Source organism: Sitodiplosis mosellana, unplaced genomic scaffold (genome assembly GCF_009176505.1).
Source record: "Sitodiplosis mosellana isolate CC-2019 unplaced genomic scaffold, AAFC_SMos_1.0 Smas_scaffold_6191, whole genome shotgun sequence".
Taxonomy (NCBI): Eukaryota; Metazoa; Arthropoda; class Insecta; order Diptera; family Cecidomyiidae; genus Sitodiplosis; species Sitodiplosis mosellana.
The window spans coordinates 4190368-4209153 of NW_022601432.1; the positions used below are offsets into that span (position 1 = coordinate 4190368).

Genomic DNA, 18786 nt, shown 5'->3' on the forward strand with positions numbered 1-18786 from the left:
AATTTTGGGTTCAAAACAATCGATTGTAGACCGATCAATTGTTTTGAATCCGAAATTGCCGAATTAGCAATTAATATCGTTCACGCAGACAGACCGAGTTGATTTTTGCACTTAAAGACAGTACAATCAATCAGTTTGATTGCAATCATGATTTGCAGCCCAAACACAATTCACCAAAAATGACTAATCAAATTGGTTTGTTGTTGTTGTTTTTTTTTTGTTTATTGCTACCATTTTTCGAAACAGAATCATTTTTTTCGTTTATATGGATGGATTTAAGAATTTCGTATGAATAGACATGGAGACTAAACATACGGAGAAAAATTATTATTCGCACGATCCGTACGTTTAGTCTCTATATCTATTCGTACGAAATTCTGAAATTCACCGTACGAATAGCCTGTAAGGCTAAACGTAAATTTTACCGTACGATTTTTATCGTACAAATAGACCGTGCCTGAATATATAATTACATTGAGGGTTACCTCATCTTCACGCTTCTTCAAATCGGATTGCACCTCTTCAAATTCCTCTTGTGCATCGTTCGGTGACATATACCAGCCGTCACGAAGCATTTTCAAGCCGAATATAGCAAACAGTGCCGTTGAAATATAGTAAGTATAGACACGTGGTATCAACGTTGCTAATTGACCGAAAACAGCTGTTTAAAAATAGACAACGCGTAATAAATAAGCAAACAAATGAATCATCATTCAATTGAAAAAAAAAATGTCCATCAATTTTCAGATTTTCTGTCTCATTTTCTAAAGTCTCGTTTCTATCGTCGATTTTTCATATTCTTTGAATCGATTGATAAAAACTGAGTAGAGAGCGTTGACAGAATGGGAGGGGAGGGGGAAACGTACCCGACAAAATAGTCATGAGCGCGAGTGCGGTTATCGCACCCACAAATACAATCATACGTGGATGTCGCATAGCCATGATTGCAGCGATAAAGAAGGTCTTATCGCCCAATTCCGACACAACAATCACCGATAATGATCCAATGAATGCATGCAAGAATTTCGAATCACCCAGTATGTTATCGTAATTATTGCTCTTGTTGATATTATCAGGTGAATCAATCGCATCGTTGACATTTTGTGTCTCAATTGGCTTGGCTGGAACCTTCACATGCAGGAAAAAAAAATGTTTTTTCATTAAATTAATTCTTGAATTGGAAAGAAATCATTTGATCGAAATAAGAAAATACTGTTCAACTTACTGGTATGCGTGGTACAGCCGCACCGACACCGATCGCATCATCATCATCGCCAAACTGATTGTTTACGGGATGTGGTTCAATATCACAGTTGACATATTTTATAGAATTCAAACTAAGTACTAGACAATATACAATGACACAAAGCATCATCCTATGATGCCGATGGTTCATTGTGCGAATGAATTTTGCCGCCGCATTTTCAATGCAATGGAATACTTGAAGGGCGCTCGTTGTTTCCAATACTGTTGCTGACCGACGCATCTCTTTCATTTGTGTTGACACAAACCAATTCTGATTCAATACTTTGTTGATTAATTGCGGCGACATTGTTGATTTGCTACTGTATTTTATTCCTTATCTCTTACTCTCGTCTCTCGCTCTTTTTCACTTTCTCCGTTTTTTTTTTTTTTGCTTTCCTTTTCACTGTTTTGGTATTTATACTATTTCTTGTGGACTATGTAACGCGAATACGATGTTCTATTCACGAATCGTACTGTGTGTGCCTGCGTTAATTTCTAGCTGACATTTAATTGAGTGTTGCTTTGAAATGTGTTCTTGCAATTACCTCGACCTTCTCGCGCCTGACACCGTATCTGCAAATCCAGTGAGACCAACAGACAAACAAAAAAGAATTTGAATCGATCGTGCTATTAAATTAATTATTAAATCTAATCTATGGCTTCAATGGTTTAGTAATAATACGTGATAAATGAAATTTCGTGTGCTCAGTTCACCGATGCTGATAATGAATTTCTATTGAGTCTTCGACCAAAAACCAGACAAGACATACACACACACACACACAAATCCGCACAATTCGGTATTTTTCGTTGTTCTTGTTGGTGAAAACGCTTTTTCTAACCCTTCACACAATCATTCAACAGTTTTGATATAAGCTCATAAAACCGATAATTAATGATTTCCACTCAGTCACATGGGCAAAATTATTAGTAGTTGACACTTTAATGTCGCTCTCTCTCTCTCTCTCTCTCTCTCTCTCTCTCGAAAAAAATTCAACAAAACACCGAAAAAACTGATTTATACCCAGTGTTATCTAGAGAGAAAAAAAAACAGAACACACACAGCTCACGAGAGCAAGCACAAATGACGACAATTGTCAACGCGTTCTGATGACGATAGTGTTTTTCGTCGATGTCTGAAACTACATACACTCGGGAAATCGGAGAATTGCACGGTATAGAATATCGCTTCTTAAATCGTATCAATGTATTTGGGCACAGACTGCGTCAAAATATTATTAAAATATGATCAAACTCCGTATAACCGATGAAGAAAACAAACAAAACATAGCCATTCGGAAATCGTATCAAAATGGAATTTATCACTGACATTTATCGACATGAAACACAGACTGCAATAGCATTTGGAAAACTGCATTGTTCTCATGACCTTTTTTCTCAATGGTTTTGTTTCTATTTTTCTTTTCTCAGTCTTTCTCTTTCCCAACAAATATTCAGATCTGCACATCAAAAATTCACTTGATCTCATTGTACTTCGGATAAATTAATATCTAATTTTTATTCAAAATATTCGCGTCGCTACTCTTGCCATAGTAAAATAACACACAGACTATAACAATCTTATTCTATGTTACAGCAGAATGAAAAACGTTTTAATTACCCAAAATTAAATTGTTTGCACAATTAGAAATTGACTAATATAAAATGAATTTTTTTGAGATTTTCTTTATGTAAGACACACATCAATACGCGTGTCGCGTCCACGTACTGATACTGTTCACTTTAGATTTCGTTAAATTTCCCTCACAGTTCACTCGGTTCGCTCAATTCGGTTTCGGTAATAACTTCTTTTTTTTCTACTCTGTATTGGCATATATACACATCCAAAGTGTAATACCATTGAGAAAAAAAAAACTCTGATCGTACACAACTGACACTGGCTGTCAGAATCCATCACTTCGATTGAGGTTAAGTTGGGTAAACATTTGAACTCTCTTGAATGTCAATCGTAGCCTTCGTTCAATGTCGCCTTGAGCATTTGAAAGAAGTAAATAAGAAGCTTAGTTTTTCGAGATTATTGGGAGATTTGATGGGAATCCTCTTTGGTTTTGGCCAATTTAGACATTGTTAAAAGTTTAGATCTGGGTTCTTTCTCTTTTTCTTATCTCAATTAATCATTTTCTTTGCACAAATTCCGTTGATTATTCAACGGCAAATGGATGCGTTCAATTCTCAACCACATTCCAAATGATGTTCCATCAATCAAAATAGTTTTTTTTGTTTTCGTCCTTCTCAAACAGGAATTTATGTAAACAATCCCATTTTGTAACCATCCAAAAAGTTAAAAAAAGGACCGCATTTCGGACGGTAATTGCTTACGTATTTGTTTAATTGTCGCGATAAAAGATCGATAGTTGAATGTTCAACAAAGGATTTTTGTTTATTCAATAAGTGCTGTGAAATGAGCGCGCATGTGCTAAAAAAAACGTTCTGTTTGTTTTTCGCATTAGAAAAAAAAGAAGAAGCAGCGACCAGCACCACAATTGGATTGAATGTGAATGATTTTTGAAACTGAATAAAATAAGAGAGAAATGCTATTTTGAACGGCAGAAAAATGCACATTTAACATTTTGCACTCAGACCGAGCAAATAAATTGGATACAAATCAACGTTTCAATGTGTTATCACTATCCAACCACATGGTTTGTTTCTCTATTGTATTGCGTTCTGTGTGTTGTACAGTGCGCGCGTAATGTGTTTGGGTAAAAACGAGCGAGAGGTCAAGAGAGAGAGAGAGAAAGAGAACGAGTAAAAAAAAACCTATTGTTGATTTTAGCCGCTTATGTGTTGAGATGAGGCAATAGTGAGTGAGGTAAACTACACAAACGCATACAATCAATGGATGCTGCCCCTATATGTACACAGTGTGCACACATACACATGTGGATCGATTAATGTCCATAGAACATCAGCACCACCACTACCACCACCACCATCATCCGACTGATACATAAGCAAACAGATTTTTTTACGCCGAATGTAAATACCGAGTAAGAATCATTTTTGGCAAGAAGAAAAATAAAACAACACACACACACACACACAGCAACCGTGGTGACAGAGAAAGACACCGAGAGTTAGATAGTAAGAAAAAGTGTAAAAGTGTGAGGGAGCTGGAGAGAGCGCGGTAAGAACGATAACAATACACGATATTATTTCAAATATTAAACTAACGTCGAATCACGTCAACACTAAAAGTGTTAAAGTGTTTGACGACTCTAAAGACCAAAACGGTTCATCGAGATTACGAGAGTGAGAGAATAGAAGACGAAGCGGACGACAACAGCAAAATATATTTGCAGCGGAATACGGAAAACGGTGTGTGGAGAACAGAAAGAAAAAAAAAAATCAACAAAAACAACACACAGATCAACATCAAAACATACAGTGTAAAGAAAAGGAAGAAGAGAGAGAAAATAGTAATACTATTCAACAACAATAAAGTGTCTCCGTAGCGCGCTACGTTTTTCTCTATCGAAGCAAATCTATCTCTTTCGCTCAGTGTTGTGTATGCAGACTTGGAATATATCTCATATTCAAAATAAATACAAGAGAGGACGACCGACACACAACGTCGAAGTCAAAGTGTATGTATTTGTCAATGGGCACGTAAACAAATTGTCATTTGTCGTATAGTTTTAATGTTTTGGATTTCGTCGTAAGAACGAACGAACGAACCAACAAACGTTTTTGCGTGTTTGACTTTCCACTTGCCAGTTTTGTGTTTTTTTTCCCCTGCGTTTTGTTGTTAATTTCCGAATTTCTCAAGGTGCATATCATTGAATTGATTAAAATATTTTGATTTTGTTCAGGCATATTGTATATTCGATTTTTGTGAGTTGCTAAATTTTGTTGTTGTTGTTGTTGTTGTTGTTGTTGCACAGTGTTGAAAAGTGTAAGATTTGCGACGAAATTTTTCATATCAAAACAAATATTGCGCTGTGCAATTCCGAACCGCGTAGATATAAATATACATATATGTATACATAGAGAGACAGAGTGTGGTTATGTGCAACATTTTCTTTTTTTTTTCAAATCGTGCAATCGAATATTTTTTCCTTATTTTCGGTTGATATAATCGCAACGAATGAATTTGTAAATCGGTTTCAAGTGAGCAATGTGAAAAACAGAGAGGAAGAGAGAGAAAGAGAGAGAGAAAAAATCAAAACAAATTGCTAATCGGAATTATCAGGTTGAAATTTGTGTGTTTGAATTCGTAAGAAAACCACATTTTTTCATATCTATGCCATTGTGTGTATGCTGTTGGTTCTCACCAACCAAGTGCCAAGCGCTCCTCGTTTCATCTCACTCTAGCCCATTTTGCACGCAGTTTCCGCACGCTTGTGCAAATTTAACACAAGACAGAGAACGAACAACGGCACACGGACGTGTGTGTACAGTGGTGGTTGGGGCTTTTATGTATTATTACTGAGTATAGATTCTGTTTTCATTACGGCTCAGAATTTTAGTTTCCATCCGAAACTTTGTTGTTGTTTTCATTGTGCGGTACGAGTGTGTGTGAGCGTGCGTGTGAGTGAGTATTGCGGATATTGAGTGTGTGCGTGTGTATGTTTTCGTCTATGTATGGGTGTGTGTGCGTGTGCGGCCAAGCAAATTCCATACAAGCGAAACACGTGCAAAACTCTTTTCGCATTGGTTTGCCAATCCCGAAAAGGTACTTTATTCCAAATTCTATCCAAATTTCAGTCGATTTGAGTTTGTCGCACGGTATTTTACGTTGAAATGAGATGATGACACATTTGCAAGGTGATGCAATGATCGTATATTATTAAATATGCTTGATGATATGGTTTTGTGGATTCGGACGACCAAATCACATTGAACAATTGGCCAGATGCATTGGTCTGTATTTGCCTCCTTTCTCTCTCTCTCTCTCTCTCTCTCTCTTTCTCTCTCTCTGTCTCTCTCTCTTGCACTCGCTCTCCATGCAAGTGTAGCGCCAATGTCGTTGGAAAAACGTATTGACGATTCCTTTTGCAAAAACACATAACAATGACAGGGATAATGTTTGTTATGCTTGAAATGTACACATGTGTTCAGATTGGTATGACTGAAGTAAGCGTCAATGTTATTGTTGTTGTTGCTTTTGTTTATTTCATTTCGTCCAGTTGACGACGGCGATAGAAAGAAAGAAAGAAAGAGATAAATCGAGAGAAAGACAGAGAAGGATAGAGTCAAAGTCAATTCATACGAATCGGTCGTTATTTCATTTTTTTTTGTTCTCGCACCAGATATCGACTGGTACTGTAAATTGTATTTGCATATTTTCGGTGTAATTTGTTGGTATAGTCAATTTTCGAAAAATTGACGAGAAAATACACGGTGTGTTGATGGTGTATCGACTCCTTGCTTTATATTACACGCGTGTATTGTTCTTCCTCTGCTGATGATTCCTCTCCGCCTGTGGCCGAGTGTGTTTCTGCTCCTTCTCATTCTTTCGCTCGCTCGCTTCGTTGTGTGCACATGTATATGCTCACACAACTACCATCGTTTACAGTGCCCGTGTGTGTACGGTAACCATAATATTTACATTTATTACATTGCCGTTTTTTTCTTTCTTTCTTCTTCCTTCTTCTCACTGCTCCACTCGCTTTGAATATGTGTGTGTGTGTGCTGTGTGTGTCCGCATACATGTTTGTGCTTCGACTTTGTGCTTTTCTGCATGGCAACAGAGAGATGAAAAGTGAATGAAATCGTGTGCACAAGAACATCAAGCATATACAACGAACCCAACGTATATTTGTAAACGCGGTGTTTGCAAATCGAAAACAATTAATATATAGAAAAAAATTGTTTGGGCCGCACGTTTGCTGCCCGTTCTTGGTTTTTATGCAATTTTCCGTTTGTGCTTCGATCGAAGAGTCGTTGGTTTTTTTGTTGTTATTGTTTTTATTTTTATTTCTGCTTTTATCTTCTAATTCATGCGAATTTTTTGTGATTTTTCTTCGGAAATTGTGTTTTCTTGTTTAGTGTGTATGATGTGACTTGTTAATAAATAATTTGCTTTTGAAATTCCGGAAAACACGCGGATTGTTTGCAAGTGAGTTAATTGTATTTGGTTTTTCGGATGGCGAATTTCGGTTTTATTCCTTCTCGCGCCGCTTCTAAGGGTTGATTTTTTTTGTGTGAAAAAAAATGTGTTTTTGAAATGGAATAAATTTCGATTGACAATCGCAAATTTTCAAAGTATTCATTGGCACTTGTCCGTGGACAAATTGTGTGTGTCCATTTCTTGTCGAAATAAAATTAAATAAATCACATGGTGCATATATTGGTGGTAGAATCGCCAGAGAATTGGTTTTTTGCATGGAATTGAGAATACATTTCGACATTTGAAATTGCGGCACATTTCGGTCAAAACAACAACGACGAAGACGACAGTGGCGGCGACAAGCCGTTTTGTGTATACCGATTTGTTTGTGTTTATAAAAATAAATGGTAATAATAAATGAAGAGGGCGGCAACGACGATGACGACGTCGACGATGTCGACGACAACGACACCGACAAAACATTTTGCATTGTAGCGCAAATTTTCTTTTACTCAAGCGCTGGCCAAGGAATGTGTCGTGTGCATAATTTTTTTGTTGTTCATTTATTGAATTTTATTGTGTGTGCAAGCATAATACGTAATATGGGAAGAATACTCTCTTTTTTCATGCTTATATTTGGTGTGTAATAGAAATGAATGCGAGTGAGCGAGACAATGGGAGTAAAAAAGAAAGAGAGAGAGTGAATAAGAGGATGAGTGGCCGTGCTAAGGGAATTTAGCGGTTCGTTCGCATGCTTTTCGTCATCGCCCCAAGCAAATTAATAAGAATGTAAATAGATTGTGTGGTATTTTTGTTTCGATGAAAATCGAACAACAACAAAACAAGCACGGATTTCGATTGCGGAGCAGCGTCGTCGTCGCCGTCGTTATTCTTTCATATTGTTTCCAAGCCGAAAATCAAATGATTTTCGATTCTTGTGAATATATCGCATAGATTTCCCACAGTGAACGCAGCTCCAAATTAATATCAAAGCCAATTTTATTGAGCGATTATCAAAGAGACAGAAGAAAAACAACCGTTTTGTTTATTTTCACTCTAATCGCTTGGCCACGACAACGTGTCGATAATTATTGATCAACTTCATTGTTTATTCTCAATGTTATTTAACAATATAATTTTCGTTGTTGTTGCTGCTGTTGTACGTATAGTCGATATTTGGGCTTTGTTGCCACTTGTTTTTTCTGTGTTTTTGTTTGGGTCTGATAATAGATAATAACACATTGATTCGCTAGTGTGTCAAACATGATCATCAGTCATTTTTTGTTTTTGTATCTCTGAATATTAGAAAATTTTCGTTGCTGCTTACACTCGTGATGAGCTTATCAACGACCAATAAATGCCACATAGTAGCAATGCCTTTTATGATAATGCATATGACACACTTTTGTTTAGCTTTGCAACTATTTTCGGTGTTCGATATGTCGAGTAAGCTTGACGAGAGCATTTAATAAACAGTACACAAGAGTCAGTTTTGAGTCCGTTCACAGTATCGTTGCCACTGCTGCTGCTGCTGCGGCTGTTGTCAATTCATCGAAGAGTTACGAGCCTGAAATTGCTTGAAACTTGATGCTATTTTTCGATCGATTTCAATTTGCCGGGGTTATTGTATTCACATAGCGACAACCATTTGATACACAGAGGGAGAGTGAAAGAGTGAGAAAGATAGAGAGAGAGCAAAACCTAACTAACAAGGGAGTGCGTTAAACGTGACATTTCACATCATTTCAATAAACTAAATGTTTGTTCGTGGTCGCATATGACGTCATTTTCGATCAGGCTTATAAAGATTGTGTTAAATTGTTTCTTCTGCTTCTTTTTCTGCAATTTGCTCGTTCATTTCGATTGCACGAATTTTCTTCTTCAAGCGACATGTCAAGAAATGAATATTGAGTCTTCAACAAAGCTCTTATTGAACTCCTAGACATTTGAACAAATAAACCGATTTTTTTCTTCAAAAGTATTATTTAGAGAACGTGGTCGCTAATCAATAAACAAATTCAAAATTGAGACAGCAAAAAGATGGGAGAAAAAAAAATCCATTGCAACCAAATTGTTGTTCAAATTTTGGATTGGCTTCATTTCAACACAAAGGTGCTCCGCCTCTCTCTCTCTCTCTCCCTCTCTCGCTCCCGTTCTGCAATGTTAATGACTTTATCAAGTTTCATCTCGATGCGTCAACTACGGCAAATTATAAATTTTGTCTGACATTCGATTTGTTTTTTTTTTTGGCTAAATGGTACATACATGGATACGTGCGACCGATGATTTTCGGTAATCATACCATTTTTACCCATTGTTCATTTAAAGAGACCGAACAAATGAAAAAAAAAGTGATGATGCGTAAGCGGCAACGTCATCGAACACCGACAACAAAATTGACATAACATCAGCGATAAATGTGCGCACGTTTCGGCATTACGGCAAAGACAGCGGCAACGGCAACAGTGATGATGATCATGATGTTTTCATCTATTGACCGCCTACAGCCCACGAGCAACAACAACTGAAATATGTCGTCTTTAGAACGAAATCAAGCCAAAGCGCTGCTGTCAATACGCATACCACTCACAAAATAACCAAAATATAAACACAGCAACAATAATAAAAATATAACCACAATCAACCGAAATAAATATCAAAAAAAAGCACACGGACAACAACAAAGCCAAGTGAATTCCGTGTATGTGATACGGAATGAGCGATAGAGAAGTGTATCGGTGCGAATGAATCACTGGCGCTTTGTGTATATGAGTGAGTGCGAGCGAGCGAGTGAACGAATGAGATGGCGATCATTATGGTATGTGGTGTGATAGCGATAAGCATAGTCAAAAGCTCAGCCACTAAAATGTAAATAAAACATTTAGTTAATTTGTTATGACTGCGTTGTTGTCGCTACATACTACTATGTGGTCATACGTTTTGGCGCTACCACACGCTATCACTGTGTTAATTGATTTGCGATTGCGAACAATTTAAAATCGAAAAAATTGTCATACGTATCAGTGTGAATGCGGGCAATTGAATCACTGAAATTATTCAGTCCCATTCACGTGGGTAAATCACAACAACAACCAAAACGCATGTCAAACCTCTTTTCGGAAATTAAGGCAGAAAAGCAAATAGAAAATTTGCTCTCAAGCAAATTGAGAAAAAAAAAACATGCAAATCGAGCGAAATGAAATGACAAATGACAAACAACGTACTACGAAAGCAAACCAATGATACCGACTCTATTCGCTGGCTATCAACACACGCTATCAATTTGTAAATATTTACTTTATTTTTTTTATTTTAATTCATCTTCTTCTTTCATTGTTTTGCAGTTATTGAATTCACTACGTCCGCGTACGAGAACATCAATCGTGAATTAAAATTCGATCGAGTATCAAGTGCATTGATTTTACTAGATACAATTTGTTTTTATTTTCTTTGGTGTCATTTGGTTTAACATTACTGCATATTGATAATGAGCATATGGTAAGTCGATCAATATCATTTTCGAATTTGCGATTTTTGAGATAAGCGAAAGAACAAACAAACCACATGCGACCGATTCTTTTTTATCGAACAATTTTCAGTTCCGGTGAGGACATGGTATTATTGGCTGCCGTAGCCGATTCAGCTGAACGTGCCATCGAAAACAATGTTATGGTTTTAGATAATTCACCAACCAATACAGTCAAAGGTAAATACGACGAAGGAAATGACGACAATTTATTAATAAACTCAAACTAAACGCATAATTTTATTTACAATACACTCGATCTACTAGCGTGATCGAGTATGAGATTACGCTTAGCGCCACACTTGTTACGCTAATGGTTGAATACAACCGTTTATTTCCCCGTATAACTATTTAAACGAATTGTAATTCATTCACCGAGAAATTTTCCCGGAAAAAATATGCTTTTTAAAGAGAGATTTAATTGATTGTTTTGTTTGCTAATTGATTTCAGTGAACTTAGAGACTCTACCTCCGCCACCACCGCCTCCGGCAACTTTGTACACCACATCAACAAATAACCTCAACTCTTTTGACACGCGTCGATCTCAGCCGGGTGTAAGTATTTCCGTTTGTTTTTTTTCTTCGAATGAAAAGAAAAATGACACAAAATCAAATGAAAAGTGCATCAATTAAAGAAATAAAAATCAATTCGAACGGAAAAATAAAGTAATATTTTTCATTTATTCCTTACAGCAGACACATAATGTCTACGGTCGCTTGTGCTACAAAGATGAAGTTCTTTACATAACTGACAATGTCTGTGAGTATTTTTCAAATGAAAGCAATATTATGCATTCGGTTCACATCCATATTAAAATGCTAATTAATTTTCCCGCATTTTCTTCGTAGCGTCAATAAAAATCGGTCGAAACTCATCGACATCAACAGTACACTTTCATGTGGGCAAAAATAGTTTTGTGTCACGGAAGCATCTGCAAGTAACATTTGATCGTAGCACCAACAATTTCTATTTGATGTGCTTGAGTAAAAACGGTGTATTCGTCAATGATGTATTCCAGCGCAAGAGTTCTGAACCATTAAAATTACCAAAAGCGTGAGTATTGGCTAATTTTCTTCATTTTATCGGTTATGGTTGGGTAGAAATAGGTTTTTCTCAGTTGAATGGACGCAAATGAGTAGTTTTTGAATTGAATGTAGAAAAAATTGAATTTAGAAAGAAACTTTTTCTCAAGTCCAAATTTACTGCAATCAAAATATAAATGAAATTTCCCTATGTTCGTCCAGATGTACATTTCGATTTCCGAGCACCAATATTCGCATTCTGTTCGAGAGCTATGTAGATCATCCGTTCGAAATGCCGGCCAAGACCACCAAAGCCGTGGAAAATTCAAATGTGATATATGCGCCATTGAAAATTTCAATACCCGAACATGACAAGCGCAGTCCATTCCCATCTCCAACGGGTACGATAAGTGCGGCGAACAGTTGTCCGACAAGCCCACGGCAAAACTACCAAATTCGCGGTGATGCCATCACATTTGATCGTGATATTGGAAATGACCACCTGTTAGGCACATCAGCCAGTGTGTACAGTACGTACCAGCATCTCAAAAACAATAACAATCATCATAACAATTCCACGGGACATTTGGCGAGCAGTAGTGGGGTGGCCGGTAACAATCATGATTTTGAAACTGTAAGTACAACGCTATTTAACACAAATAAATCCTTTTGGCCTAAATATGAATGTTTGCTCATCAATTTTGTTGCAACACATTTTCAGGATCTATTTCCTCCGCCATCGTCATCATCGTTCAATGAATTCGAGAAACCACCGTACAGTTACGCACAGCTAATTGTTCAATCGATTGCGGCATCGCCAGAGAAACAGCTCACACTATCGGGAATTTATTCATTCATTTCAAAGCATTATCCCTATTACCGTAAAGAGGCAAACAAAGGATGGCAAAATTCCATTCGCCATAATTTAAGTTTGAACAGGTAACATTCACTACTCGAATACGCATTTTTGTCATTTCGTTTTTCTGTTATATCTTTTAATATCAACATTTTTCGTTATTATTCAGATATTTCATCAAAGTGGCACGATCGCAGGATGAGCCCGGAAAGGGTAGTTTTTGGCGAATAGATCCAAACAGCGAATCAAAATTAATTGACCAAAGCTACAAGAAACGGCGCCAACGTGGTAGCCAATGCTTCCGAACACCGTATGGTATGCCAAGATCTGCGCCGGTATCGCCGAGTCATATGGGTATGTTTTGGAAGATTCTACTAATTCCATCATCAAATTCAATTTAAATTTGGTATTTTTGGTATTCATAATTTCATTTTTTGCCCTCACGTAGATAATTTGTCTGCTGAAAATTCGCCACTGCATGATATTGTGCTACAATCGGCACCTGGTTCACCTGGCTCATATCCAATTGTACACGCTGAAAATCAAAGCGTTGACGGTAAGTAAATACAATCCATTCATTTGAACAAAGTACACATTTAAAGTGAATCATTTTTTTCCAGTTAATCAATTTCATCGCAATTTTTCCACAGACAACTATGTGGTGCAACATCGGCTGGTTCCAAGTTCAGCTCCCTATATACCCAAAAAGAGCCAATACCGGTGAGTCATTCAATCAAAATGGAGAAAAGAACCATTTGGAAATGAAAAAAATTATTTCAATAAAAAGAAATAAAGTTATAACATCAAATTTTAACCCAATTTCCCTTATTGTTTCGAAAACTAGACTATCGTATGTCGATTCGAGCTCACCAAATGTCATTGTATCAACGGTGCCAGCTGAAAGAGGAGTAAGTTTTTTTCCCATTGTATTTCAAGCAAACAAAACCATTCGAGATATTAAATTAAAAGTTGACAAATCCACTAACCGATATGTTTGTGTGCATCCCAATTTGTGCAGCACATTTACGAAGAGCATCAAATCATCACATCGCAGCCGCATCAATCGATATTGAATCATCAGCAAATAGTGACACGACTCGAAGGCACCGACAGCGAAGACAACGATGACAAGTACAATCATAATGTCAAGCGCCTCAAATATGACCCAGAGATTTAAACTTTAGACGCCATCCCCCTCCTCCTCATATACAAAATAAAAACAAACACATCAGAGAGTTAAGTGAAAGACACAAACAAAACACATGGCAGAACACAATATTTTCCTGATTCCAAAATTAGCCATACAAACATCAAGTGCGGGATGAATTCAAATCACACAACATACAAAAATCATGAAATTTACGGAAAATTGTTGGTATTTTTTTAAGAACACATTTCTTTTTGTCTAAACTAAAAAGGAAGAGAAGCTAGATTTAAAAGAGAGAAAAAAGAAGAAGAATAAACAATAGCTCGTCTGCAATCATGGAAGTAATATCACAAATTAAGACATATTAAAAGAAACAACAGCAAACAACAACAAATATTAACATCTTGACATTATAAATATTCATTACAGTCTAAGGATTTAACGTACATTCAACATAAAATAATTGGTTAAAATACGTTTTTCGCGCTCAAGCAAATCATTCATGGCAACAACAGGGAGAGAGAGAGAGAGAGAGAGAGAGAGAGAGAGAGAGAGAGAGAAGGAAGAAACACTAACAAATCGAAGAATACCGAAAAGGGAAAATGTACAATATATTATAGTGATTAGATCTAAAACAAAAGAAATCATTGTTTATTTTTACATTTGAATCAAAAACTACCGACAAATCTAATGTGTTACGTTTTAAACGTGTTTAAACGAGAATATTACAAATTACAACAAGAAGAATGCTAGACCGAGAGAAAAAAAACAAATAGAAACAAAGACCATCAGAGAGAGTTTGTTAAGTTTATCATTTGAATTTTTTCGGCGTACAAAAGAAAATAATGATACGGGACAAGTAGTGGTGATGATGATGATTGCCCGCCCCGAATTGGATAAGGAAGTAACATAGTGAGCATTGACTTGAGGAGAGGGTGCTTTTTCTCTCGCTCAAACTCAAGTAATCAGGAAACACAAGAATCGCATACAAAAATTAAAGAAAAAACAAACAAAACGGATGAGCACTAGAGGCACAGAATTTCAGAGACGAATCACAAGGGTCACATAAGAGTCTTGTTGAGTGGAGCGAGAAAAAAAAATCGGTTGATTGTGGCACGCCAGATCAGACACAAAAACCTCCACACATTTATATACTCAGGTGATTGGCAAAGAAAATATAATAAGTAATTGCTACTAAAACTGACAATTCTAAACGAATATTAGACCAAAATGGCAATTCCGAAAATATAGACAAAAAAACACAAGAAGAAGAAGAAGAAGAAGAAGAAGAAGCAGGCGAAAGAGAAGAAACATTTTATTCATTTTTGCATGTATGCATTTTTTTTCGTTTTGCATTTAACTATTGTACAATATACTCTTACGTAGAATTTTATTGTTATTCATGGATCATGATGATAAAATGTATGATTAGCTTCTAGAGACATGTTTATTGTCATATGTGAATCTAATGGAATGTTTTCATTAAAATTTTGTGTTAAAGATATTATTATTTTTTTTCTATTCTTTCGGAAGGGTCAGGTCAACAACAGCAAAAAACCAATCAAATTAAAATGAAGCAAATGATATATGGTCGATCATTATTGAATTTTGTATGTTCATTTTGAGACACGGCTTGATGATAAACACCAATTTCATACATACAACACTATCGTTTGAATCATTTTCATGGGAATTTTTCTCGATTTTTCCGAGTATCATTTTAAGAAAGAAAAAAACATTTCATTCAACTCACTCTTCGATATAGAGCAAATATTCATCAGCTGTGAGCTTTAAATATGTTCATTCGTCATTTTGTCATCTGGTGAATGTTTTGAATGGTGGTTGTATGGCCATTGAGATTGTGCTGTTTCGAAATCAAATCGCGTTTTGCGCCAAAACTTTTGCCTCAACTTAGACACCGTGAATCGGTATTTGTGGACAAACGATGCCTGGGTTCAAACATAAAGTCATGAGTTGATTTTAATTTCAACGGCAAAATTTGAGAGAAAAAGTAATGATAACAGAAAAAATATATTTCTAAACAAACATTTAATAGCGATGAAATGCCAAACGACAATTTGTTTGCGTCATGAACATGCAACGACCTGAAACAATTCTTCCGTTTTATTTGTGTTTTTATTTTTCATTCATCTTTTTTTTGGTCAGATGAATCAATTTCCAATTAAAGAAAATAACTTCACTTCACCATTTCGCAACAAGATTGAATAGCTAACATATTTTCTCTTCAAAATTCATTGATGATCTTTAAAATCACGAACTTTTCTTTTTTGTATGCGTGAAATATGAACAATAACACTGCTAATTTGTGGCTACCAAACAAAATGCGTACCTTTTTTAGCAACGTAAATAAAAATCAATATGATAAACAATTGGATTGTAGTAATACGCGCCAGATATGATGTCATTTATCATTGAAGATGTGAACTCAATTACAACAATTGCTTGTCGAATGCAGTGATTGCGATATCGCTCTCAGTATCTCATAGGATAACTGAACGAGATAATTCAGCTGGCTGAGATGACGCAGCGACGCATCACCCGAGTCTGTGCGATACACATACACACAATGCGCCCAGCGGTATCCTTATACAGTCAGTCCCATTTAGTGACGCACGGCATCGAATTGTGTGTGTGTATCACAAAGACTAAGGCGATAGACTTGGGCGATGCGTCGCTGCGTCGCTGCGTCACTGCGTCATCTCATCCAGCTGAATTATCTCGTTCAGTTATCCTATGAGATGCTGAGAGCGATATCGCAATCACTGGTCGAATGTGAAGTGAAAGTGAAACCAATCCATAATGAATCCCGATATGTTTAAGTAAATTTCGCATTATGATCGTGGAGAATTCCTATTGAGAAGGAATAGCAACAGGATACACGTTGCCCAGCTAAGAAGAAACATTTGAAGAAAGAATAAACACAGACACACAAATTTTATGAACTATTATCATTATGATATATATACAATTGTATGATGTACTATTATTATAAGCTTAACTTAGATACATATATATTTTTAGGTGAAGTTCAGGCAACTTAAAACACACACACACAAATAATTGAAGAAGAAAAAAAACAAAAAAAACAATTGTTTTATTTTATTCATGATTAAAAAATGATAAACGCAAATAAAAACAAACATGTTTTTCATTCACATTTGATGCACATAGAGACTCGCTCATGGAGTGCTTTAATCATGGTAAGTGCTTTTCTATGCGATATTACTAACCCGGTTAGTCTAACCGAACAACGAGATTAATTCAATGAAGATATTTTCAATTAACAAATTTGTATGAAAATGGGATTAGTCGAGACCGCTTGTTTACATTTGAATTATTTTTGTGTTACTGGTAAGAGATAGAAGACCGATGTCTTCTGCAATGTTTTAGAACATTCCATCTTCATCTTCACTTGAGACACTTGCCTCGTATCTTTTAGCAGAAAAGTGAACTCAACGACACAAATATTTGTCGGTTCATCACCTTTCGCAGTAATCACCAACAATAGTAATCGGTCAAATTCTCAGAACTCATTTCTGTTCGCTACAGATTGTAGAAGGAATTTTGTCATGAGCACATTGCTTCGAAATCATCGGGTGGCAGCTAAGACCGAAAACGACTTAAATAAGAACTGTGGCAATGCGAGCGCCCTCAATTTCAATAGGCAAATCAATGTAATTTCGTAATTTTTTTTTCTGAACTAAAACAGCACGTCAATTTGAATTTTGTTGATGCTGCCACCCTAGGCTCCGAATGTTTATACAAATTACAAGTCGAAGCATTGACACGGATTTCGGGATTCGAATCGACTTGAGAATGAATATGAATTAAGAAGGAATATTCATCGTAAGCCTTGATCTTGATACAAATGTGAGCCTGTGGATAACAACATGCACACCTGGTTTGTGTCCAAAATCCTATACATATCACACTTTAAATGCAAAAGTTTCCTTCCAAAAATGTCGATGACAACATCTTATTGCGAAGAAACACAAAAATGAAGAAAAAAAAATATTTTGTTGCGAAATTTTCTTGAAAAATATTTCGCTTAAGCTTTCGTATCGATTGGAAAAGAAAACATAGCTTCAGTGGAAACAGAATAGAGAGGCATGTCGAATGAAAATATTGAAATTGATCATGACTGTTCATAACTGATTCCGAACAACATTTCCATGAGCTTGTGCGAGTCCACATACAATAGTGGGCACAAATACCATTTGGTTTGACGTTTTGCTATTAAGTTAGTTTGAGTAACTTAAAAGTATGTTAAGTAACAGTAAAGCCGCTGAGCTTCACATCAAGTCTACTGTTAAGTAGAATTACCAGTTATATTGAACGGAAAAATATTGAACCAAGTAGTTAGTACCATAATGATTTCTACAAAACTCAATAGATGTCGTTAGGGTCTTGCATGGGCCCTACGGTCTTCTCTATCTCGCGACGATAGCTTAGCTCATATTTTCTCAATGATAAATAAAATGAGACAAAATATGATTTGTGTACAAAAAAAACAAACAAAATTGAATGACTAATTTCTTTGAAAAATGGGCGGATTATCGCCACTTACTTGTGCGATAAAAACTTTTGCAACACGTTCATCATACGCGCAACTTATCAAGTTTATAATTAAGGCAAATTTCGTTGAGCTTTTTTTTATCAACGAAATTTAAATATAGAACTCACTCATTTGAATCACTCCGTTCATGATAAAATTATGCAAAAAGAGTAACATATAATTATGTATCCAGTACCAGGATGGAGTCAGTCTCCAAAGAGATCTCAACAAGAATGGTCAAACTGATTCGCTTCGTCTTTCTGTAACTTGTTTTCTAAGTTGAATTCGAAATTTTCGTTTATAGGTTCAATGTGTTGTGGGCCATTGGCACTTGTTTCGT

The 18786-nt window shown here is 36.1% G+C and overlaps 2 protein-coding genes across 22 annotated transcripts in view; one reads left to right on the forward strand and one right to left on the reverse strand.

The window, feature by feature from the left end:
* The window catches only part of LOC129576743 (transmembrane protein 165), a 4778-nt gene extending 1608 nt beyond the window's left edge, over positions 1–3170 (reverse strand). Inside the window, exons 1-5 of one of the 4 annotated variants that reach the window (XM_055462297.1) lie at positions 2867–3139; positions 1791–1818; positions 1226–1728; positions 867–1128; positions 486–661 (exon numbers count right to left, since the gene is read on the reverse strand). In XM_055462297.1, coding sequence (XP_055318272.1) covers positions 486–661; positions 867–1128; positions 1226–1552 — 765 coding nt within the window. In that variant the 5' untranslated portion in view covers positions 1553–1728; positions 1791–1818; positions 2867–3139. Of the gene's footprint in view, positions 1–485; positions 662–866; positions 1129–1225; positions 1819–2087; positions 2641–2866 lie in introns of those variants that run through there. The other 3 variants (XM_055462295.1, XM_055462296.1, XM_055462294.1) reach the window with 3 other exon arrangements.
* Positions 3171–3480: 310 nt separating this feature from the next.
* On the forward strand, positions 3481–15374 carry LOC129576748 (forkhead box protein K1-like). 18 transcript variants are annotated; one of them, XM_055462315.1, is made up of 15 exons: positions 3481–3573; positions 3717–4393; positions 4465–4853; positions 10663–10816; positions 10918–11024; positions 11296–11399; positions 11538–11604; positions 11694–11898; positions 12090–12501; positions 12589–12806; positions 12893–13077; positions 13172–13279; positions 13344–13443; positions 13568–13631; positions 13742–15374. In XM_055462315.1, exons 4-15 carry the CDS (start codon positions 10806–10808, stop codon positions 13898–13900), a joined length of 1740 nt encoding a protein of 579 aa, XP_055318290.1. In that variant the 5' UTR covers positions 3481–3573; positions 3717–4393; positions 4465–4853; positions 10663–10805; the 3' UTR covers positions 13901–15374. The 18 variants fall into 18 exon arrangements, with proteins under 18 accessions (XP_055318290.1, XP_055318301.1, XP_055318300.1 ...); XM_055462326.1 differs by having other exon boundaries at positions 13374–13443; XM_055462325.1 differs by having other exon boundaries at positions 3497–4393; positions 13374–13443.
* Positions 15375–18786: the final 3412 nt, after the last annotated feature.